Here is a 26,171-nt window from a genome sequence, read left to right on the forward strand (position 1 = left end):
GCATCCCATAGATTCCTTCTACAAAAGTTCCAAGGCTCTTTTAAATGTATCTGGAGGCCAAAGCTACCCCTGAGAGCCTAGGGGATCATGAGAGTGCAGAGTTGACTTGAAGGTACTTTTGCCTTCCCTTTCTGCTCAGCTGTGCTGGGTAACTCGCTGGTCCGTTTAAAGATCTGGCTAACTGTGTCTAAGAACAACCAATGTACAGGACCTTGAGAAATAGGCCAGTTCTCTAGATGGCTATCATTTTTCCTAAATGACATGAGTGGTGCTGGGTGGTAGTAGGCTGAGGAGATTTTATTTCACAAGAAAAGCTGCTGGGGTGTTTGCCCATTGTTAAAGGGGAGGGAATGGCCCTTTAAGTGCAAAGAAATCATTTGTCCGATTTGTTTTGAGATATTTGTTTGTGAATAAAATAGTATGTTGGGAAGAAGCAGGCTGCGTTCATCTGCAACAGGAGACTTTCTACCCTGATGTGTTGCTCTGCTCTGTGGATCGTAAAACAAGGCGTTTGGAATCTCCAGGAGATGTTTGTTCCATGGCATGATACTGGCCTCTCTTCCTTTTAAAGTAAAGCAGTTTATGGAGATATCCTATCTCCTAGAACTGGAAGGGACCTTGGAAGGTCATTGAGTCCAGCCCCCTGCCTTCACTAGCAGGACCAAGTACTGATTTTGCCCTAGATCCCTAAGTGGCCCCCTCAAGGATTGAACTCATAACCCTGGCTTTAGCAGGCTAATGCTCAAACCACTGAGCTATCCCTCCCCCCAACCCTTAACATGTAAATATAACCCCAGCTGAGAATTGGTAAGGGGGGGGGCAGGCGGTACATGCATATAGATCCAACATGCAATCTTTAGTTTAGGATCAGTTACTCCAAAAATTGAGGTTTTGTTCATCCCAAAATTTGAATTTAACACCTGTAATCTTTAGATCAACTAAATTCTTATGTTAATCATTTCACTATTGACCAAGGGCCTGATCTGAAGGCTATTGAGATCAATGGGAAGATTGCCACTGAATTCTACATGCTTTGAATCAAGCCCCTAATATACAAGAATCCCCACAGAAGTTATCCAGAACAATGCCTGTTAAAATGAGTGGAACCAAAGGAAGATGTATTTCAAAACTGCCGCTCCCACCCCCCCACCCCCATTTCAAGTGTCACTCCTCATGCCTAGGAGATAGCATTGACCATTCAGCCTGGCTGAATGTTGTCAGATCATTCTCGGAAACGCAACCTAGGGACAGCACTACTGAGAATGCCATTCAACCAAATCTAAGTCTGCAGAACGGATGGCTGCAGGGGAATGCCGCCCTGCCTTTGTGATAAATGATTAGAGCCTGCCTAGTGGCGCTAGAAATAATAATAGGCTTTGTTTCGCTATTTCAACGCAGTCAGTGGCCAAGTTGCTGACTTCTGAGCCATTTGCTGCCTTGCAGATAGCTGCTCGGGTAAAATTCAGAGCAGCGTTATCCTACCTGGGTGATATGCGATACGCTCCTGGCTTAAGCCTTCCTGAGGCTATGTCTACACTTGCAGAGTTTTTGCGTTGTCCGTTTCAACGGTGATAGTGAACCCGTCAATGGTTTGTGTTCTCACTTACGTCCACAGGCGTCAGAGAGTGTTCATATTTGCAGCACGTCCATCGCTGTGGGAAGGGGAGGGGGTGATCGCGGGGCATCCTGGGTCCCTGCACAGCCTCCTCTCCCCAAACACTGATCAGTAGCTCAGCATTGCTCTGAGCAGAAGATCGCTTGCTCCATGGAGCAGGCATTGTCACCTGGCCAGATGATAAGTGAGCACTTGCCAAGAAAACAGGAAGGGGAGTTTCAAAATTCCCTGGGCTTTACAGGGGGAGGGATGTCTGTCTGTTTACCTGGCGTCAGAGCAGCAGAGCTGCTGGCCAGAGTGATCACCGAGGCACTGTGGGATATCGTGCAGAGGCTAAAAGCTGTGTAAACAGGAAGAATGTGTCTTCACTTGCACATCACCACAAAAGCATCACTGGTAAGAGCCGTCCACCTCTCATGGAGGTGGTTTTCTTTTTGCGGTGAAACTCAGAAGTTTCACCGCAAAAACTCATTGGCACGGGTAGATGCTCCCATGGTTTTTGCGCCAAAAAGGGATGTTCCCCGCTTTAAATGGCAAGTGTAGAGATGCCCTTAGATATTTTTCAAAAGAAGTAATCTGAGCCTTCTCAACTGGTAATAACCCCGTTTACCATTGGCCGGGACGTGCTTGCTGAATCAGTACAATGTGGCATGCTGGCGGTGAATACATTTGGTAGGACTGAGGGAGACTTGGGGCAGGCTCATGTTTGTGTGTGTGTTGTTCGTGGAGTGCATCTCACAGCATGTAACTGGCTCGTGTATTAGAGAGAACAAGTCTGTCTCCAGAGCTGCTTCACCCTTCCTTTCTACTTATTAGAGAGTTGAAAGAGGGCGTGGGGGGGGGGGTGAAGTCAGCTGGTTGTCACCCTTACACCATAACGATGCATACATTACCCACGGCGATACCCACCATAAATATATGAGCATGATGATCAGGGGTCCTAGTTTTCCATGATAACCTCCCCCCCTCAAATTCTCCAATAAAAAACCATAAAAATCAATGTTTTTCCGCAATTAAAATGAAATCTGACATCTGGAGCCCTGCCACCTGGGGCCAACATCTGGAAGAGCCCCCACTGTCTGGGACCCCAGAGCCATCAGCCCAAGCCCTGTCGTCTGGGTCAATTTCCCATATTCCTGTGTGCGCGCTGGCGGCCGGGGGTTCTGCTGTACATGTTTTTATTTTTTCACAAAATATAAAAACTAAAGATTCTCTGTAAAAACGCAAATCCCAGGGTTTTTCGGGGGCAAATTGTTTTCTAGGATCCCTGATGATGAACCCCAAAGCAAAAGAATGCCTGGGGGCAGCTGTGAGATATATGGCACCCCATGAGATAGCTCTCTCAATATTTCCAGCCCACTTCTGCAAACTCAGGAGGTTTTGAATAGTTTGGATGAGATCTGAATAAGGGATTCTTACCCAAATCAAGCCCCACAAATGATCTGAAATTCCCTTGTGACCGAATCTTACCATCAACCCCTTCTTAACAGTGTGAAAGATTAATTCCACCTGTCTGTGAGGGGGAGAATGACTCATTTGGCTGATAGTATTAGTGTGGGTTTCCCCCTCAGTCACTGGTGGGCATAAGCTAGAAAAGCTGATGAGGTTCCATCTAAAAGTGCTTCTATTATGGGAGAATATTAATTCCAGACTCATCTGACTGGCATTAAAAACAATTTAATATTTTGTCCTAATTATTATGATTATTGTTGCGTTTAGAATATTCAGTCAAAAATGAAAAAGTCAGAACCTTCGGGGGCGTTTCAACTTTTCACAGCTGTCAGACAGTAAAACTGGTCCCCTAGGAATGAGCTGAAAGAATTTTGAAGCAGAAATAAATATGAAAACTCTGTTGTCATTTTGCTTTTCCTGATGCTTGAGAATCTATAAACAACATTCCTCTCCATGGAAATCTATTTGTTACTACAAATTACGGGAACATGTTCCCACCTATAGTTATCTCATTACACCCCACAATTGCACTTTTTTTAAATAAAAAGAATTCATATAACCTCTTTGCAGTGTTCCAGAACCGCTTTAATAATTTAGATGCATACACAGGTTCCTATTAAATAAACCACTAAATAATTGGGAGTTGATTAGGGAGCAGATGAGCTTGAAGAGAAAATGATGTCATATTTGAGGTTGGTATTGGGCTGTACCTCACGCAGCATTTTCCAGTTAATTTTTACAACCAGAAAAAAAAAGCCATGCAAATTATTTCTTCATGCCCCTTGCTATTGTTTAAAACATTTAAATTCTGTTTATAGTGGACTGCAAAAATGGTGAAAGACATACAGTTGTGGCTTTTTTATGTAACTTCACTGGAGTGGATGTACATGTCCATGAATTTGTTGATCTTGTCACCGTCCGCAGAAGAACTCAAAATTCTACTTTTTAATGCAAAATCAGTCTGACCAAGAAGCTTGTTGGCTCCTGATTTTGGAGTAACATGCACCTCCAAGTTAAATATCCCGTGAAGAAATCCATCGGTGAGAAATTGTAAGACAGTCCAAGGGAGGCATGGTCATATGCTAACTGCATGCATGCAGATATAGACAGGAGATCTATATAAAGTAGGACATTTAGCTGTGTAGGCAAAGGCCATCAATATTCAGAGCCTTTAAGGCTATGATCAATTAGAGAGCTTGAAACACAGACCTCAGGGTCTGGAGAGCCAGCCAAACTCCTTATTTTCCAATGTTTTCTGGGATTTCCTGAGCCGTCTGGATGATGAAGGTTGTGCAGTATTGTACACATACTTGACATACATTGAAGTATGTTGGGGGATGAATGGCTGAATACAACGAAGAATGAATGAAAATACCATGCAAAGTATTTGGCTTCTAGCTTCAAATTCTGTTCTACATACATTCTTTTATCACCCTCATCAACATAGCGTCTGATAGCTTCCCAGTAGTGTATAAATGACATGACTAACATCTGTCATGCGTGGTTCATTTTCTCCCCAGGGGGAGAATCATGAGAGCAGTGTAGTGTTATGGTAGGTTATTTGGTTTTTTTCTTTGTACGTCCATGCTGCTCCATGTCTACATGAGAGAAGGCAAGTCACAGAAGTATGCCTTGCCTTGTGAGTGGCATTGTGAGGTTTATGACGGTCCTTGGTTCCTGTGGGAGTTTGTTCCATAGTCTCAGACAAGCCTTCAAGAAAGCTCTGTTTCCTGCACAGATGAGCTTCACCTTTGTGGAAGAAAGTTCCATTGTGCTCTAGAACTCAAGGTGTCAACCACCATCCTCATCTTGGAGCTTTAGACCCAAATCAGCCCAGGTCAATAGTAACTAAAAATGGTTATCACTTGATCGAGGACTGATTGCCTTTGTGAAATGGATGGGTGGTCTCAGAGCCATGGCCAGCAGTCTGCATTGTAGTTAACATTAATTGATACCTCTCTGCACAATCAAGGCTTTAATGGCTGTCTTCCCAGTCCTGAAGCTGACATTCTACAGGAAAGTGCATTCACTGCCCCCGTATCTAATTATGGAGGCGCCAGTTGCAGCCCCATAGTTAAGATTAAGTTTTGTGCAATGCAGAGGGAGTCAACCTGTAGTTATATATGAAAAACACAGCTTATTCTCCCCAAAATTACAGCACTTACTCTTTAATAGATCTTCAGATATACAGCTGTTATTCCAGCACCTGTCACCCTCACTAAACATGACTAGAGCTGGGTGCAATGTTTCAGTTTTCAAAACCATTTCAAGACATTTTTTCAGTTTTTTTCAATCAGCTTTAGAAAACAATGATTAAAAGTGCCACCTACACCTATCTTTCAAGGGAGCAAAATGAGACAGGTCACTAGCAGGTGTTGGTTCATGGTTCCCAGCCCCTTCATATTTCTGCATCACCTACAGATGATTTCCAGGCTTAAGGAAATGTTACTGGTCCAATGGGAACTTACTTTCAGCTGCTTTGCACTGCCTCTAGTTTGAAGAACTGCTAAACTTTTCATACACACAATCAGTGTGAGAGTCAGATCTAAACATGCTCCAAAACAAAAAGAACAAATAAATTTCTATTAGGGCTGCTACCTGTCCCAGTTTTCCCAGGATTGTCCCCTTTTTTAGGTAGCTGTCCTGGGAAATCCTGTAAGTCTTTCCGGAACCTTAAAAGCACAAGCACCAGAAATGGGAAGGCCAGGGGCCATTCCCCCCACTTTTTAACAAAAGAAACATAAGCACAGAATTCATGTCCCCCGCAGATTTTTTCCCCCCAGCAGATTAACAAATTCTGCTGGGGAGGTGCTGCAAGTACATCTTTTGCCCACCAGGGGCTGCTGTGGCACCAGAAAAGAGGGCAGCTGGCTCACTAACAGAGCAGCCAGTTGAGGAGAGAGAGGGGTCACTTTGGCCTTGCCCTTCCCTCCAATTCTAGAAAGGCTCCGGCGCTTTAAAGTCCTGGCTTTTGTCAGTTATGAGACCTCTGGCTCCCCCAGTCCGTAGTGATTATAGCAGATAGTCATCTGTATGCTTGGTGATTTCTGATTTCCACGTTTTTTAAAAAATACAGTGCTGTAAATACTAAGCACAAAAAATGCTAACAAGACTGAGCAGCGCTGATTTCCAAAATTCTCCACATATTCATGTTCTTCCCTTTCTAGAAGAGGTTGCCAAGGTTTTTATTTTATTTTTAATCTCTCCGTCAAGATTTAAATGCCAACAGATGAAAGAGGTTTATTTCCAGAACGTCATCTGCTTTAAAAAGTCCTCTATAGTCATAAATATGATTAGACGTTGATTAGTAGAAAATGCAAACATAAAGCCAACATCTGACAATTTGATGTTTGTGTTTGGTAACAAACTGTCCACAGACCACACTTAGGCCAAGTTGGGTACTTGTAGGTTATTAGTCCACAAGTAAGCAGTATTTTGAGCTATTATCATTCATATTTGCTTTGCATTGAATGGAGTGTTTGGAGATCTCTAATGAAACCTGCAATGAGCCTAAAACTGCTAAAGGAATTAAAAGCCCTTGTACAGAAGATGCCGCTTAATGGGCAACCTTCTGTCTTAAGAGGTTGCCCTCAAAGTATCCACAAACATGTTAAGCACAATTTACTGCACCTTCATTAGAAAGCCTTCTCCATTAAACAACTGATTTTTTCCAAGTCCTTAGCTAGTTGTGATTCACTGTTATTTCAGCCATGAGTGCATTTTTACAGAGAAATTATACATTTGAAAATAGAGATTTAAAATGGAGATGTCGAACCGAAAATGTGGGGTGCCCAGGTGAAAACATTTTTAGACCTGATCTTGCTGTCCATTAAGTTAATGGGGATTTGGGCATTGCCTTCAATGGAACAGGATCAATCCCCCCAAAAGCACATTTCTCTTCACTCCTTTTAATAATAATACCTTAGACTCGGAAAATGGATTTTTAAAAATATTATTTGCTTTTGACCGTTTATGCCGTTTACATTTTGCACTACAATTAGTCTGGGGAGACAATGAAAATAGATGGGTCAGTTTTACCTTCACGTTCTCTTGCACTACAACATTGACATCTGTGGCTTGCAAACATGGTAGGGGCTTAAGTCCTCTCCTTCAGACCTGGTGTTGCATTGGCATTTAAAAATCTAGAAATGTGTTAATCAACACAGTGCTTGGGAGAAGCCAGTGGACTTTGGGAGGAAGAGAAGAGTCTCCTGCTGGGTTATTTGGGCTGGGCATTTGGAAGGAGATTTTAGGTATAAGTGTTGATCCTGGAATGGATCTGGATGGGCAGTCCCATTGACGCCAGCGGGAATCCACACAGGCACAGGGCTCTGCCTATGTGGATTCGATTGCAGGATCCGGATCACAATTTGTAAATGCTCTTGTGTTCCTTCTGGAAGAAAGGTGCCACATAAGTGTAACTCATTGCCGATGCTAGTCCTATCACAAGCAGTGGGGCTGGAAATCAAGTGGAAATTTGTATATCGATCTCTCCTTTGTTTTAGATTCACCAAGATGAAGACGGCCACCAACATTTACATCTTCAATCTCGCCCTGGCCGATACCCTGTGTCTGATAACCTTACCCTTCCAGGGTACAGACACGTTCCTAGGGTTCTGGCCCTTTGGAAACATCCTCTGCAAGATCGCCATCTCCATTGACTACTACAACATGTTCACCAGCACTTTCACCCTGACCATGATGAGCGTGGATCGTTACATCGCCATCTGTCACCCCATCAAGGCGCTGGATATCCGTACCCCCCACAAGGCCAAAGTGGTCAACATCTGCATCTGGGCCCTGGCTTCAGTCTTCGGTATCCCAGCTATGGTGATGGGGTCAGCAGAGAATGAAAATAATGGTCAGTAAAAATGAACTAACGGGATATTCTCCAAACTAGACTCTGCATCCATGTGATAGGTGCACAGGGTTCCAATATCACTAGCTCATTAAGTCTGTCTGCTACTGTAACACCCCTTCCCTCATGGGCTATAAGCATGTTTTAAACCACAATCTTCATCTCCACAATATATAAAATGTTACTTGAGATAAAGTAGTAGTTCCATAAGTTGGTAGCTGTAATAGGCTTTTATGCTCTGGTGACAAGAGCAATGTTGCACTTGGTTAGGGAAAATAATCCTTTCCTACCCAGTGGCACTCAGTTTACGATCTGAAGCATGAGACTTGATTTCCCTAATGTCTGTTAATCAGTTCATATGCATCTGTTATCCATCCTCCTGCATGCAAGAGTCCCTCTTACAATCTTAACAGTGAGTCCTTTAAAAAAGAGTGTTAATTGTGATCCTATAATATGTACGGATACACCATGGTGGAATTAATTCTCTGGCAGCTCAGCTGTTGGGTCCTGACCAATCAAAAAATGTAATGACAATCTCAAAGCAATCGCTGCTGGATGAGTCAGAAATGTAGTGCCTTTATCTCTGTCTTCCTAGCCCATTTCCTTAGAATCTTTCCTTTTTTGGAAATGCTGAAAATCCTCTTGGTTTCCCCCATCTTAACCCCTCTTTCACTACAAGGCTTGCTATCACAGCCACTGCTTTTCTAGTTGAAGGGGGCTGGATGCAGGATCCCTGCAGAGCCAATCGACATTGATAGACAGTATTCACAGAAGCTATTATTATACCGACAGACCTCAGTCATCGGTGGGTGGGACTGAACCTGGAACCTGTGGAGCTTAGTGCATGAGGCTCTACAGCGGTGGTCCCCAATGCGGTGCCCGCGGGCGCCATGGCGCCTGTCGGGTCATCTATGTGCCGGTGGGCAAGCATCCGCCGAAATGCTGCCGAGAAGCAGCGTCATCAAGAGGTGTCACCGCTGAAATGCTGCTGATTTTCGGCGGCATTTCAGCGGCGACGCCTCTTGATGTTGCCGCTTCTTGGCGGCATTTCGGCGAATGCTTGTCCGCTGGCCACGGGCCTCGGCGGCTCATCGTCTGGCGCCCGCCAGATGAAAAAGGTTGGGGACCACGGCTCTACGGTATGAGCTAAAAGCCAATTGGCTGTTAGCTAAGGCTGTAGACCAGACTCATTTTAGCTCGCTCTGTAAATGGTCTTGGGGCCACTAGATGGGACAGACCACCACATCCAGAAGGTGTGTGGGTAACACTACCACCCTTTAAAATCTCTGCAACCAGCAGTTGCCATGTCCACAGTGTTGAAGCCGTAAAGATTACTGAGCCAGGGAAATTAATCCTTATCTTGGCACCCAGAGTATTTTTTCTAAGCAAACAAATAATTAATTAAAAAAAGAAAAGAAAAGCCCTTGCCGATTCTCGTTTCACGTGGCTGAGAATGATGAAAAGAACATTATCTTCCGCCTGTTCTCTCCACTTGCACACAAGCCTCAAGGGACTAATAAGCTTTCCTGACTGCTTGCCCAGCTTGAAATGAGACGGGGTAATCTTGGGCTTCCAGGGTTTTAACTTTCACTTTAATGCCATCCTTAGCATGCAACTCAAACGATCAGCACAATTTTTGGAATTGAGAAGAAGGAAGAGACTGTATCTGTGATGCCATAAAGCACAGTGAATCATATTTCATGACCTTCTGGTGGATTAAGCCTGACACATTTCATAACCTTGAATGGTCTCTTTAGAATATGTATTCATTACTTATGCTAAACTATCAGTTTGATCTTTTATTTAGCTGTGAGGCTCTCACTACCTTTCCCAGACCCGAAAAAGAGCTCTGTGTAGCTCAAAAGCTTGTCCCTCACACCAGCACACGTTGGTCCAATAAAACATATTACCTCCCCCAAGTTGTCTCTCTACATTTCATCAACAGACTTTCTAAAATTCTTTCTAAGCACTTGTCCTAATGTGTGGCTACATGGGAAGCTGAACACGAAGGCAAGATGCCTAGAGCTGTTAGCTGTCCTTATGCTTTCACTAATTTGGTGAAAGGGTCTCTTCCTTAACATGACATCTCTCTTTTTTTAAAGCTTCTGTGGGACAGGAGCAGTTGCATCACCTACGTGTGCATTTATGCTCAGTGTGACGCGGAAAGTTTTAGCCCAAAGGGTGTCAGCCTTTAGACATGACTTTGTTAATGAATTCCACTCGGAGTGCCTTTACATTCTCTGGGAATATGGATATTTCCAGTTTAAAGACACTTACAGGGAGACCAAAGGGTGCTGGAAGAGAGAAGGAATGAAAATTTCCTGTTTGACCTTGGGCAAGTCGCTTATCGATCTCTCTGTGTCTAGTCGTCCAGAGAAAGCACCATACTTTAATAGGTAGGTCACTCGACTGGGATTCCAGAGACCTGGGTTTTATTCCAGCTCTGAAACTGATCTGCTGTGTCTCCTAGGGCAAATCACTTCACCGTGCCTCTGTTTTCCCTCCCACCTTTTGTCTGCTTAAATTGTAAACTCTTAGGGGCAGGGCTGATTCCTGCTCTGTGTTTGTACAGAGCCTAGTGCAACGAGGCCCTGAGCTCTGTTGAGCATTAATAAAATAAATGAAATTAGCAACAAGAGTGACTGCAAAGAATTGTCGGATTTACAGATGGTACCAATGTTGTTCTCAATACAAGTTGTTGTCTTTTTCTTTTCTTTGCAGAGATTGATTGTCTAATTAAGCTCCCTAAACCTGTGGATTACTGGGATCCAGTATTTGGGATTTGTGTCTTTCTCTTCTCCTTCATGATCCCTGTGTTGATCATCACCATTTGCTACAGTCTTATGATCCGGCGTCTTAAGAATGTCCGTGTTCTCTCAGGCTCCAAGGAGAAGGATCGGAATCTGCGGCGCATCACTCGAATGGTCCTGGTGGTGGTTGCTGTCTTCATTATTTGTTGGACCCCCATTCAGATTTTCGTGCTGGTCCAGTGCCTGGGTGCAAAGGCCGAAAGCGAGCTCGAGTTAGCCATCTCATGCTTCTGTACTGCACTGGGATATGCCAACAGCAGCTTGAATCCTGTCCTCTATGCCTTCTTGGATGAGAACTTCAAGACGTGCTTCAGAAAGTTCTGCTTCCCCACCGCCTTCAGAACAGAGCTCCAGATGTCCAACAGGATGTGCAGCATCGCAAAAGATGTCGTTTATGCCTGCAAGAACTCAGAGGGGACTAACAATCCAGCATGACTAGGCATGGAAATTCCCATGGTGGCTGTCAGCCAGCAGAGCCCAACGACCCCCACTTCAGAGCTAACTCAGATAACAGCTCTTTAACAGGAGCTTTCTGACCCAGAATTGGAGACTGGAAACCTAGGCAGCAATCTGGGGGCAAGGCAAATAAAAGAACTGCAAGAGCATGCAGAAAAGTGAGCCATTTTGACACCTTTCTTATTCCACTGCTCTCCCTATGAAGTACTATATTTTAACTCAGCCACCATTAAGTCCTATGAGCCACTAAGGTCATGCACTTTGCTTACGGTTCTAAAGAATTCAGGAATTAGAGTCGAACTCAGACTTTGCTCCTGAGGTTTATTTTGCCATTGTTTCTGGAAAGCAGACAAAATGCTAATAACTTTTCTTGCTTGAGTTAGTTCAGTGGCTCATCAAATAATATGGATTGCCGTGTGCTTATGTGGGAATTTTAGGCCAGCCGCATCTCTCTGAAATGAGGCTTCATTGGCTCCAAAGCAAGGGACAGCAGTGAAACAAAACAAAGATCATTTCCAGAATTATTTATGACTGGTGTGTGTGTGTGTGTGAGCGGGCGCGCGTGCGGGAATTCAGACACTCCAGCCAAGAAAGAAAGAAGACTAGACAGTGTCACTGCATGGCTGGATATCTCAACTCAAAGCCACTGAAAGAGAAGTGGACAACTTCCAGTGAAGGAACATACTAAAATCAAACCGTGTGCCACAGAGGTGGGGGGCAGGGCGGGAGGGGTGTGAAGGGATTGTAAAAAATGACAAACAACTGCCTGGAAGGGGTAGAAGGCAAGACAAATGAGACAAATGTAAATTCAGAGGAAAGAGCTGGAATTGCTTTTTCTACATTTTCATTATAACAATGGATTGTACTTTGTGTGTGTGTGTGTGTTTGTGTGTGTTTGTGTATGTATATATACACACATGTCTATATAGAGATATAATTAATATTTCAACTTGCCAGACATTTCTCAGAGGCATTTCCCAATGGAGTCAAGACGACAGGTTAAATCAATGGAGTGGCTTAATATGCAAAGACATTTCAAGTTAGTTATGATGTCCTGAAGAAAGTACTGATATTTTGACAGCAAGGCATCTGAAAACACTCCAAGTTCCTCTGCTATCCTCCCTTCTGCTCCCTGTAATATGGACAAACAGTTCTACAAACAGATCGGCTGAGTGGCGCTGCAGACAGAATACTGGAAGAGGGAGCCTTTCCCCCTAAAGTGTTCTGGGCATGCTGCTCCAATCAGCTAGTGGGCACCCCCACCCAGCTGTGCGTCGCTTTTATGACACAACCGACTTGTCACCTCAAGTGAAATCATCTGCCCTGTTGTGTCATTAAAAACTGAAAGTGTTTATGAAGAATAAACCACTCAACCCTCCCTCCACGGGCTGCCTCTGAAAATGGAACCTTTTCTTTCTGTAGCACAAGAGACCAGGAGACCATTGGGGGTGGCAAAGAGTGGGAAAAAATGTTTCCTGACTGGCTGAAAGCAACAGGACTTTTTTAAACAGTTTGAGCTGGGGGTGGTAGGCTCCAAAATGAAGGAGGCAGCAACTCTTGCACTTCATACCAATTGTACAGATTTTCTTGTGCGCTGTTCTGCGAAATGATGTATTTTTAATGTGTTGATATGCTGACATTTTAATGCTGCACTGTTCTTTATATATATATATGCTGGATGAGAACACAATGTTATATTTCTATGTAAAGTTTTTCTCTTTTGGCAAGGCTTGGAGAACAATTAAAATTCCTAAGTCACACACCTAGGAACCAGACCACTTGAAAACTATGCTAAATTGTACATGCTCTGGGAACCAGAAGGAGTCTCAAGCATCTGTCATGGGATTTAAAGGGATTCAGTAGAAAACTTTGTAATTAATATTTTCTATTAAGAATTGAGGGGAAAAAAGACAGGCCCAGGAAATACTTTCTATTAAGAATTGAGGGGAAAAAAGACAGGCCCAGGAAATACTTTGCAATGGATAGTTACCCCCAAACTATTGCACCAGCAATGAGGACTGATATGATTACCCATAATAAAATATCAAGCATGCAGAGAAGTAACACCTGAAAACAATGTATCTTAAAGCCATTGCTGGCAATTGCATCCATATCCTTGGAAGATAAAAATAAGTTTTCTTTTCTTTCTTTTTTTATTTTTAATGCACGTAATGACAACACTACTATTCAATGAAGAATCTTGATTTTTCTTAACCATTAGCCATCACCTCGTTTGATAGGGTCGTTTACATGTTGTACACAAAGTGTGAAGAGGTTGAAATCGATGCACAATCACTTTCTGAAGTGCTGTTAGGGGACCCAGGCAAACGAGGTCTTTGACAGGAGAGGGTTCTGTTAATGACTGATCAAAGAACCTCAATGAACCCCTTTTTAGTTCTTGGTTGGATTGTTAAATACTTTTATGTCCTTAAGAAAAACTCTTGGGTTTCTTCGATCATTTAAGATGACACACACACTTATATATATAGTAAAAGTTGGGTGGCATTTTTTAAACAGAAATGATTTTGTTATCTTAACCTATGCTCAACCATCCTACAGAAACTATGTACTCAGTAAGTGTCTGCCTACTCAGCTTTCGGATAATTCGTGGCCTTTGCCGTGAGTGTGTTATACATTCTGATTTATGCTCAATGGAATTTGTTATAAGAAGAGCAACTACAACAACAATGGAAGCTTTATTGTACTGTGCCTCTGGAAGTAAAGAATCATGGCTGGCTGAAATGCAAGCCCTTTAATTATCTTCTGAAATTGTTGTGGTGGGTCTGATTGAGCTTATGACTATTGCAGTGTAACTGGCAATTTCCTACATGGTTACTTGTGCTTTAATAAAGGAAAATAAACTCCTGCACTTTGAATGATGTGGAATGTGATGGCTTAATTCTATGAACTGCCTGGTTGTTGCCACAGTGGAACTACTGGAATATTTGCTCTTTAATACATAGGAGGATTTATAGGGTAGTAGCCATTTATGGGTCAGTCCCAATCAGTAAGATTGGTGGGGTTGATCCCAACACCCACGGAAGTCAATGGGAGTTTTTTGATGTTGACGTCACTTGAAGCAAGGCAACCTAGAAACAGCTAAAATAGAAATGATAGAAAATAGGTAGCTAGATGCTAACAGCCCAAGTTCAACGGTATCTGTTCATTAAATTAATCAGTACAGGACTGATCCAAAACCTGTTGAAGACAATGGAAAGGATCCCATGGACTGGGATCTGGCCCATATTGTACAATTGGGGAAAGAGTCCACAACTGCTGATTGGTCATTAGAGACAAAACCAGATGGCCATTCCATAAGCAAGATAGTCCCAGCTACTAAAATGTAGTCACACCCAATCACTTCTGGCTCTTGTGCTGTTAAAATTAGCCATTTGTAATTGGTTTAGCTCAGTGGTTTTCAAACTGGGGCCGCCGCTTGTGTAGAGAAAGCCCCTGGCGGGCTGGGACAGTTTGTTTACCTGCCGGGTCTGCAGGTTTGCAGATTGCGGCTTCCACTGGCCGCGGTTTGCCGCTCCAGGCCAGTGGGGGTTGCGGGAAGTGGTGGTCAGCACATCCCTCGGCCCGCACTGCTTCCCGCAGCCCCCATTGGCCTGGAGCGGCGAACCGCAGCCAGTGAGAGCCGCGATCGGCCGAACCTGCGGACCCGGCAGGTAAACAAACCGGCCCGGCCCGCCAGGGGCTTTCCCTTCACAAGCGGCAGCCCCAGTTTGAGAACCACTGAACTAGATAGTCCCAATAGTCCCTTCTGGTCTTAAAAATCAATGAATCCATGAAAAAGGTAACAACCACCTCTCCCCCATACTGAATTCTCAATATTCCAGTGAACCAAAATCCCAAGGTAAAGACACAGGAATAATACCTGGAAGAAAACTTGACTGTGAAAACCTACAGCTGCAGCTTATCTACGGAAGAATGCTTATTATTTATATTTCTACTGAAGATGTGCCCTTAGTAAAAACATCCTCTGATGCAGACAAAGCACAAAGTCTATAAAGATCTTCATGTTAATGCAGAAATACTCATTAACGTCTCAGATTTCCTGGTGAAGATTTGTTAAATCCCCAAAGAACTGCACCTCCGCCTCTGCACTCCAGTCTCTGATACATTATTGCTAGACATGATAATATGTGCAGAGAGACTCTGTGATTCTTCTCACTGACTTCTGCTTTATAGCTACACATTTAAAGTGAATGCAGTTGATCGCTATTGTTTGTATATTTTAATGAAACAGACTTCTCCAGAAGAAGATTAGAGCTACAATCCCTTTTATTTCACATTAAACAGAAAGGGATTTTTTAAAATGGAACAAAAGAGAGATCAGCTATCGCAAAAGCCGTTAACTTTCCCACTAATTTTCTGTATTTCCCCATAGATTTCTGAAGAACTTTCTCTCATTGATGCCTCTCTAGTCTATGCCGAACATAGGACCTTCCCTCTTTGCTGCAATCTTAGCTATCTACCCATATTTTTTTATAGCTTTCAGTTCTGTTTCTGTTCTGCATTTCCCTGTTAGTCTTGGTCTACCATGTCGCCTTTTGCCTTAGGAGTTCCAGTCCAATGTCTGTCTTGTTATGTTAATCAGGTCTTTCCTCCATGTATGCCCTAACCATCTCAATTTTTGTTCTGTAATCTCCTGTCCTATCGGTTTCTGTTTTGCCCTCCTCCAGAGTTCTTTGTGTTTTTTTCCCTAGCCATCTGATATTGAGGATTTGTCTAAGGCAGCTGTTTATGAAAACTTGGAGTTTAGACAGTAAGGTCTTAATAAGTCTCCAAGTTTCAGCATCATATAGTAAAACTGACTTTACAATGGTGTTAAATATTTAAAGTTTAGTTTGGAGGACAAGATTTCTGTTTCTCCATATCAGCTTTAGAGTTACATAGACATGTCTGATTGTCACTATTCTGGCTTTAACGTCTTTAATTTGTTTTCGGTGTTGTGCTTAAAATGCTGCCAAGATATGTGAAATATCAGACCTCTTCTATGTCAGTCCCAAAAAGCATTAATGACATTTCTTGTTGTGTGTTGATTCTCAAGATGCTGGGACTAGACGACAGGAGATGGATCACTTGATGATGCCCTGTTCTGTTCATTCCCTTTGAAGCATCTGGCATTGGCCACTGTCAGAAGATAGGATACTGGGCTAGATGGTCCATTGGTCTGACCCAGTGTGACCATTCTTAGGTTCTTATTTGCTAGTGTAATTATAAACTCCTGTTGTGTTGTCATCTGTTTTGGCTTTGTGGTATTATATTGTGGCCATCTCTGTTGTTCAGATCTGTTCTTTGTTCTTATTTTTATTCCCAATTGAGCTACCACGAGTGTGGATGGTCTGTTCCCACATCTGTCCTGTTCCTGCTGTATACATCTTCTAAATTTACATCTTCTTATACTTCTGACGATATTTGTTTAAAAAAGATCCTTTGTTCTTCAAAAAGAAGCTTTTACTTTTGCTGCATCTTGAATTGAAACTCTGTGTATTCCCGACTTCATGCTGTGTTGCTATGCATATGCTGATGATTGCATAGATTCATCATTATGGCTTTGCAGGATTCAGCACAACTTTCACATTCTGCACATTGCATTAATTTCTCATTCCTTACATGCAATTTAAGATTATAGTCCTCATTCTCAAAACCCTGACTGAAGGCTACATGAGGCACTACCTCTCTCTATGTGCCACTCCATGAATACTGTGCTTAGCAAGGACAATGTAGCTGACTGTAGAATTGAAGAGATAGGAACTGGAGGTTTGTTCCAGATGGTGAAAGCAGCATAGACTCATAGAATATCAGCGTTGGAAGGGACCTCAGGAGGTCATCTAGTCCAACCCCCTGCTCAAAGCAGGACCAATTCCCAACTAAATCATCCCAGCCAGAGCTTTGTCTAGCCCGACCTTAAAAACCTCTAAGGAAGGAGATTTCACCACCTCCCTAGGTAACCCATTCCAGTGCTTCACCACCCTCCTAGTGAAAAAGTTTTTCCTAATATCCAACCTAAACCTTCCCCACTGCAACTTGAGACCATTACTCCTTGTTCTGTCATCAGAGATCACTGAGAACATCCTCTTTGGAACCCCCTTTCAAGTAGTTGAAAGCAGCTATCAAATCCCTGCTCATTCTTCTCTTCTACAGAGGGGAAGGTTCTCACATCAACAGCTGGAAGAATGTTTGAGAGGGGAACAATAGTTCAGCGGTTAGGGCATTAATCTAGCAGTTAAGAGACCTGAGTCTATTTCCTTGCCATGCCACAAACTTCTTGTGAGACCTTGTGCAAGTCACTGAGCTTCTCTGTTCCTCTGTGCCATATCTCTAAAATGGGGACAATAGCACTTCCCTATCTCACGGGGCTGTTATGAGGAAAAATACATTGAAGATTTGGAAGTGCCTTGAAGCCTACTGATGAAAAGTGCTATGTAAGAGCTGGGTATTATTATAAGTGAAAGAAAAGGAGAAAAAGGGGTGACAGGTGGAGGTCCATGAGAGAGGCTGAAGTGAGTCTCAGGAGAGCTTCATCAGGAAAGCAAGCTCCTGAAATGACTGAGAAGCCAGTGGTGTGGTGCGGAGATTGGAGTGATCCGATCCTGCTTCTGTGCACATGAGAACTGGGGCAGTGGCAATGTGCTCACAGTGAAGTCTGGAAGCTGGGGAAACCTTGGAGAAGGGAACTAGAATGGGCGAGGTGACAGGAGATGAAGTTATGGATGTGAACTTCAGCGGGGGATTAGAGGACTGGTCCTAACCAGTCAATAATAGGAGGATACACAAGTATGGGAGGAGAGTCAGTGTCATGATAAGGGGAGGCGGTGAACTGTCAGAGAGGAAACCCTTATCCCAAACCACGTGTTTATGACAACCAGCAAAACGAAGAAAGAAATTCCTATAAATGTGCACCATAGATCAGTGTTTCTCAAACTGGGGTTGCCGCTTGTGTAGGGAAAGCCCCTGGCGGGCCGGGCTGGTTTGTTTACCTGCCCGGTCCGTAGGTCCGGCCGATCGTGGCTCCCACTGGCCGCGGCTCGCCGCTGCAGGCCAATGGGAGCTGCTGAAGCGGCGGCCAGTATGTCCCTCGGCCTGCGCCGCTTCCAGCAGCTCCCATTGGCCCAGAACAGCGAACCGCGGCCAGTGGGAGCCACGATCGGCCAGACCTGCGGATAGGGCAGATAAACAAATCGGCCCAGCCCGCCAGGGGCTTTACCTACACAAGTGGTGACCCCGGTTTGAGAAACCCTGTTGTACACACAAGGGTAGTAATTGCAAATACAAATGGGATGTGCCAAAAGGCTTTCAGCAGTGTGCACAATTCTGAGGCTAAAGAAATCAACGATAGCTAATATTGGCTATATAGTTGCCATGTCATTTTTTCTAATACCCTGATTCCTGGGTAGGTCGCATAATATACCTGAAATAGTTAATACAGAAATAGCATCAAGAGGCGTTACAAATCTTGGCAACGACATTAATTAATGAATTGTATCAACCCACTGTGACGCATCTTTAACCTAAAAAGAGTAGCTCCTGGATACGGGTGTGTTAAAACCTGGCAGTGAGTCTCGACCTGCAGGGGAATGCAGATGGCCTTTTCACAGACTCTTCTGCAGAGCAATTATTCTCCCTCTGATGGCAAAACATTGAGCTTCCTGCTTCAGCACCATGGAAACTCTAAACACACCCCGGAGTAGCAAGTGCACCATAATATCAGAAACAAACTGAGATCATATTCACCTCGCTCATGTTCTGCTTCTTGCTTATTGGTTCTTCATATTCACAGTATCAGGAGAGTTACCTTGCTGTAGCTCTTGCAGGCCTCTGCACCAGACACCCGCCCACGCGTTCCGGCAGACTTCATTACTCTCTGAGCTGGCTCGCAATTCCACTCCGACCACAATTTGCTAGGCTTGAGTAATAGGCGTGCTGGGAATTGCTCCCTGATGCAAATAGCTTTCTGCAGATGTTACAATCACAGCTTCAGGATGGAAGGAATTGTTTTTACACTGACAGGAACAATACGTCAGTGGGTCTCAACCTTTTTTACTGGCGACCCCTTTTACACAGCAAGCCTCTGAGTGCAACCCCCCCAATAGACTAAAGACACTTTTTAATGTATTTAACACCATTATAAATGTTGGAGGCAAGCGGGGCTTGGGGTGGAGGTTGACAGCTCGCGACCCCCCATGTAATAACCTCGGGACCCCTTCCAGTCTGAGAACCCCTGCAATACGCCTTGGTGTAATGACTGCCCCACAGCCCTGCCGCGTAAGGGGGCTGCTGAAGTCTGCTTCCTTTTTAATGTGACAAGATGGGGGGAGGAGGGGTGATATCTTTTACCGGACCAACTTCAGCTGGTGAGAGAGACAAGCTGAAAAAGGTGGCCTGAAGAAGAACTCTTGAAAGCTTGTCTTGGTCCAATAAAAGATATTACCTCCCCTGCCTTGTCTCTCTAATATCCTGGGACCAACACGGCTACATGCTTTTTAATGTGTCCTGGGGAAAGGAGCTAGCCACAGTCAGAGACCCTCTCTCGCATATAGGGGAAAATCCTGTCCTTTGGTCCAAGCAAGAACACAGGGACTTGGTGTGGGAGTCAGCAGGGGCCTTCCCAGGATGTAGAGAAGGGGTGGAGATACCCTCAGCCGTGACTGCCACACAGGGCCGGTGCAAGGAAGTTTCGAGCCCTAGGCGAAACTTCTACTTTGCGCCCCGTCCCCCAGCCCTGCGGCAGCTCCCCGCCCCCCCTCCACCCTGAGGCGCCCCCCCCCCGCGGCAGCTCCCCCCCTGCCCGGGGAGCCATGCGGTAGCTCCCCCCCGCCCTGAGGCACCTCCGCCACGGCAGCTCCCCACCCCCCGGCCCGGGGATCCGTGTGGCAGCTCTGACCCAGGGGTTCCCCTGGGCTGCCGGTGGCACGCTGACTCGGGGAACCCGTGGGCTGCCAGCAGCGGCTCAGACTCCCTCTCCCTCCCAGCACAGCGGCCGCTGTTAAAAAAAAAAAAAAAATTGGGGGCGCTGCTTTTTGGTGCCCCCAAATCTTGGCGCCCTAGGCAACCGCTTAGTTGGCCTAAATGGTAGCACCGGCCCTGCTGCCACAGGACTGCTGGGGCCTCTTCTCCATTTGCACAGTGAGGGGGGCCAACAGCTGTATCTCTGAATAGTCATTGATCTCCCCGGTCCCGCCCTCTCCCCTGCCTCACCTCTCAAGTCCTCCTAGTGCTGGATTCCACAAAGTACTTGGACTATTCACACAGCCCCAGCAGGGTCTTCCCTGGGAGTGGAGGAAGCAGCAGTATTTGCCTGATAAGGAATGTAGCTAAAGACAGGCAGAGACAGGAGGAAGATAGTTCACACCCACTGGGAGCCTGCCGATGAGCAATAAGCCTTCCCTGTCAGTACTGGACAATGCTCCAGCCCTTGCTGGGGGAAGGATGGTCCAGTGGTTAGGGTACTGGCTGAGGAGCTGGGTCCAATTGCCAGCTCCCCATGGGCTTCCTGTGTGAACTTAGGCAAGTCCCAGCCTCTCCATGCCTTCGTTCCCCCTCTGTGCAATGGGGATAGGAGCACACAGTCCGAAAGCCCAGCAGGGAGCTTACGAGTCAGCAGCCTGGAGAACCTTTGCTGCAAGGCCCACATGCGGATGAGAGCTGAAACCCATTGTTTTTTTCATTCCTGCAAAAATACTGTAACAAACTGACAAAGGGTTTGGTTCGTTACAATTGTTCTTTTAACTGTTCTGTGTTTTCATTAAAAAAAAAAAAAGGAATTCCCCCCAACCTTTCAGCGGAAAACATATCGGTTCTGCAAGCCAGGTGGCCGGGCAAGCCACAAGCCGGCGAGCGTGGCCGCAGGGCATCCCAACAGTCCATAAGCTAGGGTTACCATACGTCCGGATTTTCCCGGACATGTCCGGCTTTTTGGGCTTCAAATCCCCGTCTGGGGGGAAATCCCAAAAAGCCAGACGTGTCCGGGAAAATCGGGACATGCGGGGCTGAGCCGGGGGCTGGCGGGGCCGAGCCGGGGGCCGGGGGCCGGGGCCGGCACCCCAGGGCCCGAGCCGATCCAGGCTGGGGGGGCCAGACTGGGCCGCGCCTCCTTCCCCCACCCCCCCCCTTACCTGCTTCAGGCTTCCCGTGAATCAAATGTTCGCGGGAAACAGGGGAGGGGGCGGAGTTGGGGTGGGGCTGGGGGCGGGGCCAGGGCCCCGTGGAGTGTCCTCTTTTTGGACACTCCAAATATGGTGACCCTACATAAGCCAGGAAGCCTGGGATGGGATGGAATTGACCTGTGCTCATGGAATGTTGTGACTCTATCCAACCAGCATTTTCCGGTGGAAAACTGTTCTGTCAAAAACATTTCCCTGCTCTCCCCAGGTTATAATGCCATGCTCTTGACCATTTTCCTTTCCACAGGCTCTAGATTCCATCCTCTGCAAAGAGTTCTGTGGAGAGACTGCATCAGATGCACTGATTGGCTCAACTCTGCAGAACAATGCTGCCGAGATGTAATCATGCTTAGTGGCTTTTCGGCTTACTTTTGTCCGTGTGAAAACTCAGTCCTGGGTGGTGACTCGGCTGGCAGATTTTGCTGTTGAATGTTTGTTTAACATGAAGCATTAAAAGGGCCCCGCTGCATTTTAATGTCATGCCTTTGTATGATATTTTGGATTTGTTCTAATCTCGCCGTTTCAATGTATTTGCTTCACCACTGAGAGGATTCTGAGAGATAATCACCCTCCTCCAAGGAATAAGCATAAGAAAGCAGAAAATGAGCCTGACCCAGAGAGAGATTGTTTTTGTGCCCCGTCTCTTCCTGGAGAAGATGGAAAGCTGGGAATGGAAATTGTAATGATGAGATACCCTCCATATTTTGCTTCAGCTGCCAGACTATGGCTTAGCCTGAATGTGCTTTGCTGGAAAACCGCCACTAGATTTTTCATTAGAATGTATTAGGGAAGCAACTGAGGCCTTTTGGCTTGTAGCGGTTGTCAAGATTGGTTTGTGGTGATTATTGTATCATTATTCGGATCAGAATCAAACCCTTCATTCCCTATGATCATTGCAATCTAACAAAGACCACCTCACACCCTCCTCATAGCACCCGATTAAGGACACAGAGGCCGAATCAATGTAAATGCCACCTATGCTTTGCCTCAGTTCAAAGGGTCGTATGCAAATCAGATAGCTGGCATGCACTAGTGGGGTGGGGGTGGCTCTCAGTTGATACTTCGGGGGCTCACAGGAGTCAATGAAATGAAAGCACTACAAAGCCCTGTACAAGGATGCTAAGGCCTTGTCTTGATGAGGAAAAAAGGTGTGTTCTTAATTCGTGTTAGCTAACATGAGGTAAACTCCTTCAGAAGATAAGGCTGGTTCTAGTTTTCACATCATTTAGCTGGTCAAGGCAAGCTCTAAGTTCCCCCATCATTTTAAACTTGACCCGCTAATATGTGTGAAAACTACAAACTGCCTCATCTCAACTGGATTTTACCTCAGGTGAGTTACCTCATGTGAGCCAACACAAGTTAAGAATGCCCAGAGAAGATGCCCCCTAATGGGTGGTGCATGCCATTGATGGCCAGTGGTTTCTACTGGCGACAGGCTTGCTTTCATCTGCAGCACGACTCCATTGATTTGACTCTGAGATTGACAGTCAGACTCTGGTGGGATGCAGAGCCATGGCACACTCTGATGAAATGGCTGCTTAATTTGTAAGCTCCCAGGAACAGGGACTGTCGTCTTGTTCTGTGTTTATCCAGGGCCTAGTTCAATGGGGTCCTGATCTGTGTCTGGGCTTCTAGGTGCTATATGTTAATACAAATAATAAATAATAATAATAATAATAAGACCTTCTGCCGTGTGGTGCACAAGAGCGGCACAGAGACAGGTTTCCCCGGAGGGACTGTAGTCACCCCACAGTGCACAGAAGTCTCTGGGAGTCGGAGAAGTAAAAAAAATTATATGAAATCAGTGGGAACTGAGGCCTATTCACACGTCTGAGTCCACAGGAGGATATGAGATAGTTAGAGATGCAGGGCAAACACATATGCTGCCGTCAGTAGCAAACATTGGCTGGCAGGGGGTGGATGATGAACATGTTACTCCAGCTCAGATAAGCAGCAAAGTACATTTGTTTTACAGCAAGTTGCCCCATCCCACCCCAGGATTCCTGCTATGTGCTGGCTGGCAGTGTCTCTGTGAGCGGTGGGGGACCCATTCCTGTCTGTTTTGTGCTTTGGGATGAGGCCAGTGATGAAGCTGATATTTGTTTCATGCTCTGAATGGTGTGGCGTCTTCTGGCAAACCTTGAGCGGGATCCAATCAGGAACCTTTGGTGTCCAAAATGTCTTTGCTTTCGTCTTTGTTTGATTTTTATAGGTATTATTTTGCCTCTTGGAGTCATTCATGAGGACAAAATAATATGAAACATGGCATACAAACAATGAACTTAGATAAAACCATAAATACTCTTACTGGAAGGTTGCAAAGTAACATGACTTTATTTCTTAGAATCCATAATGGTGACACACCAGAACCCCCAAACAGAGAGAGACGAAGCAGGCTGCTCCCTAAAAACCGAGAGGCACAATACACCCCACATTACTCAGGGCTGTCTGTCTGCTGACTGACTGCTGGTAGGCCCAGATCTCAAGCTTCCCCACGGAACCTCCTACCCTGCAAGCTGGACTAGAAAAACCACAGAAAGTTAAAGTAATAGCGTATAATTTTAACACAGTTTAAACCACACTCTTCTCCCAGAATTTTTTACTTACCATGAGATCAAAGCTCACATCATTTCAGCCCCACAAATCTCTCTCTCTAGGTCTGACCCATTGTACCATCTGGCCACCTCATCACCTGTTTTGTATTAATTTCTTTTCACAATTCTAGTTCAGATTGGACGGAATCAGATGGGAACACAATTTGCAGCTCGGTCAGAGAGAAGCCAGAAGGAGAGTATTGTCTGAATTGCACTGATAAGAAGGGAAATGTAATTAACTACCCAAATCATTTACATAAATACAAAGCAGCAGAGGGCTGAGTTTTTGAGACCATTTTCACTACACTGAAATCTGACTTTATTAACGATCAATCTCTGATCTCTTTAGAGGTAATTACACAAAAATAAATAACTACAAGAAGTGCCATACAGTTGAATCCCCATTTCTGTGTTTTAGTTATTAGATTTGCTCAGCGTATGCCTTTGAGAGTTTTGTCTACAGACCCTTTGGGAAATGCAGACTGTTGTCTTAGGTCACTGGTGGCTTCTTACAATAGCACTGAGAATTGATGCATAGCTATGAGTGAGACTGATCCTATCAGCACTGCCTGAGTATTCAGACAACATTGATTAACTTCCAGAATCCTGTCCCAGAGTGTCCCTGGCCCACTGTCAAACGTGGGCTGAATCTTCTTTGATTGGTTCAAAGTTCCTGTCAAGAACGCAGGGGGACATCAGATGTTATAGACATTTTTGGAGCTGCAGTAAAAAGTTACTTATTAGTCATCATTTTTAGTGTTTGTATGTCACAGTGAGGCTAAAATCCCTAGCCAGGTTCTGAGCCCCACTGTGCTCAGGCACATACTGGGAGACAATTCCTGCCCTGAATAGGGTAACCAGATGTCCTGATTTTATAGGGACAGTCCCGGTTTTTGGGTCTTTTTCTTATATAGGTTCCTATTACCCCCGACCCCTTGTCCTGATTTTTCACACTTGCTGTCTGGTTACCCTAGCCCTGAAGAACTTACATTCTAAATAAACGAGACAGAGAAACAGTGGGAAGGGACACAGTGGCATAGGGAGGGGAAGTGGCCCAACCATATACACATAGGAGGTAAGTGGCAGAGTCAGGAAGAGCACCAATGTCTTCGCAGATCCCAATCAACTGGGCCATGCTGTCTTCTGTAGCAGGAGCCCCGTGTTTAAACCTCTGACTCGATGCACACAATGGCTGCATTCACACCGCCCAGGTGTGTGCACGTGTTAATAAATTAGTAAAAGGCAAGTGATATTTTCTGCTGAAATACATAGCTAGCTTCCTTGGGCTGGAACTGCATTCTGTTGTGTTGGTTTTATACCAATATAATGCCATCGCCTTCCGTGGAATTACCTAAGTGTTAACCAATGTTAAAGCAGAGACTAAGGTTTTGTCTCTGCATGAAAGGATAGTTTGGTTCAAGGATTAAGGCTTTTTAATTGCAGCACTGTTATGTTCCTGGTATTGCATTTATTTAAATATTCACTCCCTCGCTCTTTTTAAAAATAAAACGAAGGCCGTGCTCAAATAAGCAGAATAGTTGATAGTAACAAATCACAAGCGTGTATTAGATATAAATGCTTTGGCTGGTTTTGCAGGCTTAAAATGTATAGAACAAGAGAAAAATGAATGAAAACTTCTCCTGAATGGAGAAAAAAATCTATTTGAGCTTCACTGATTTCAGAGCCCTAAATCTGTCGACGGTCAATGCTAATGACTATTGAATTGCTACCAGACTGTGACTCTGACTCTGGTTTAGATGTGGGGAAAGTGTTGTAGGCTATTATGCGTGCCAAGTCTTGTGATATTTGGTGTTTTTCTTAAAGCCTGAATGTCATAGTTACCAGGGGAACGGCATCTCTGACTCTTCCTGCTCTCCTGGAGTGCACCTCCACTCAGGTCTTGGGCTGTCCCCTTTCCTGGAGTGGAATCACATGATACGCTCAGCCTGGGCCTTGGACTGCAGTCCCCAAGTGGCAACTGTGATGACCTCAGGCCATCCAATGTAGGTGCTATACCTGCAAGGTCATTTCCTTCTAGGAGCAGTGACCAGAGGCATCCAGAGACCACACCGCCTTTTACAGGGAAGTAGTATTCATCTAGAATTGTTTCAGAGAAAAAGGTCTTACACCAATAAATAGCCTGTTCACAGGCTGTTTGAGCCGGGGGTTGGATTAGATGACCTCTTGAGGTCCCTTCCAACCCTGATATTCTAT

At 44.9% G+C, this 26,171-nt stretch overlaps 1 protein-coding gene across 1 annotated transcript in view; it reads left to right on the forward strand.

Annotated features, from left to right (window-relative positions):
• OPRL1 (opioid related nociceptin receptor 1) overlaps positions 1 to 11,903 on the forward strand; it is a 34,500-nt gene extending 22,597 nt beyond the window's left edge. Inside the window, exons 3-4 of the mRNA XM_034787878.1 lie at positions 7,573 to 7,928; positions 10,647 to 11,903. Coding sequence (XP_034643769.1) covers positions 7,573 to 7,928; positions 10,647 to 11,170 — 880 coding nt within the window. The 3' untranslated portion in view covers positions 11,171 to 11,903. The remainder of the gene's footprint in view (positions 1 to 7,572; positions 7,929 to 10,646) is intronic.
• The last annotated feature ends 14,268 nt before the right edge of the window (positions 11,904 to 26,171 follow it).

Source organism: Trachemys scripta, chromosome 12 (genome assembly GCF_013100865.1).
Source record: "Trachemys scripta elegans isolate TJP31775 chromosome 12, CAS_Tse_1.0, whole genome shotgun sequence".
Classification (NCBI taxonomy): domain Eukaryota; kingdom Metazoa; phylum Chordata; order Testudines; family Emydidae; genus Trachemys; species Trachemys scripta.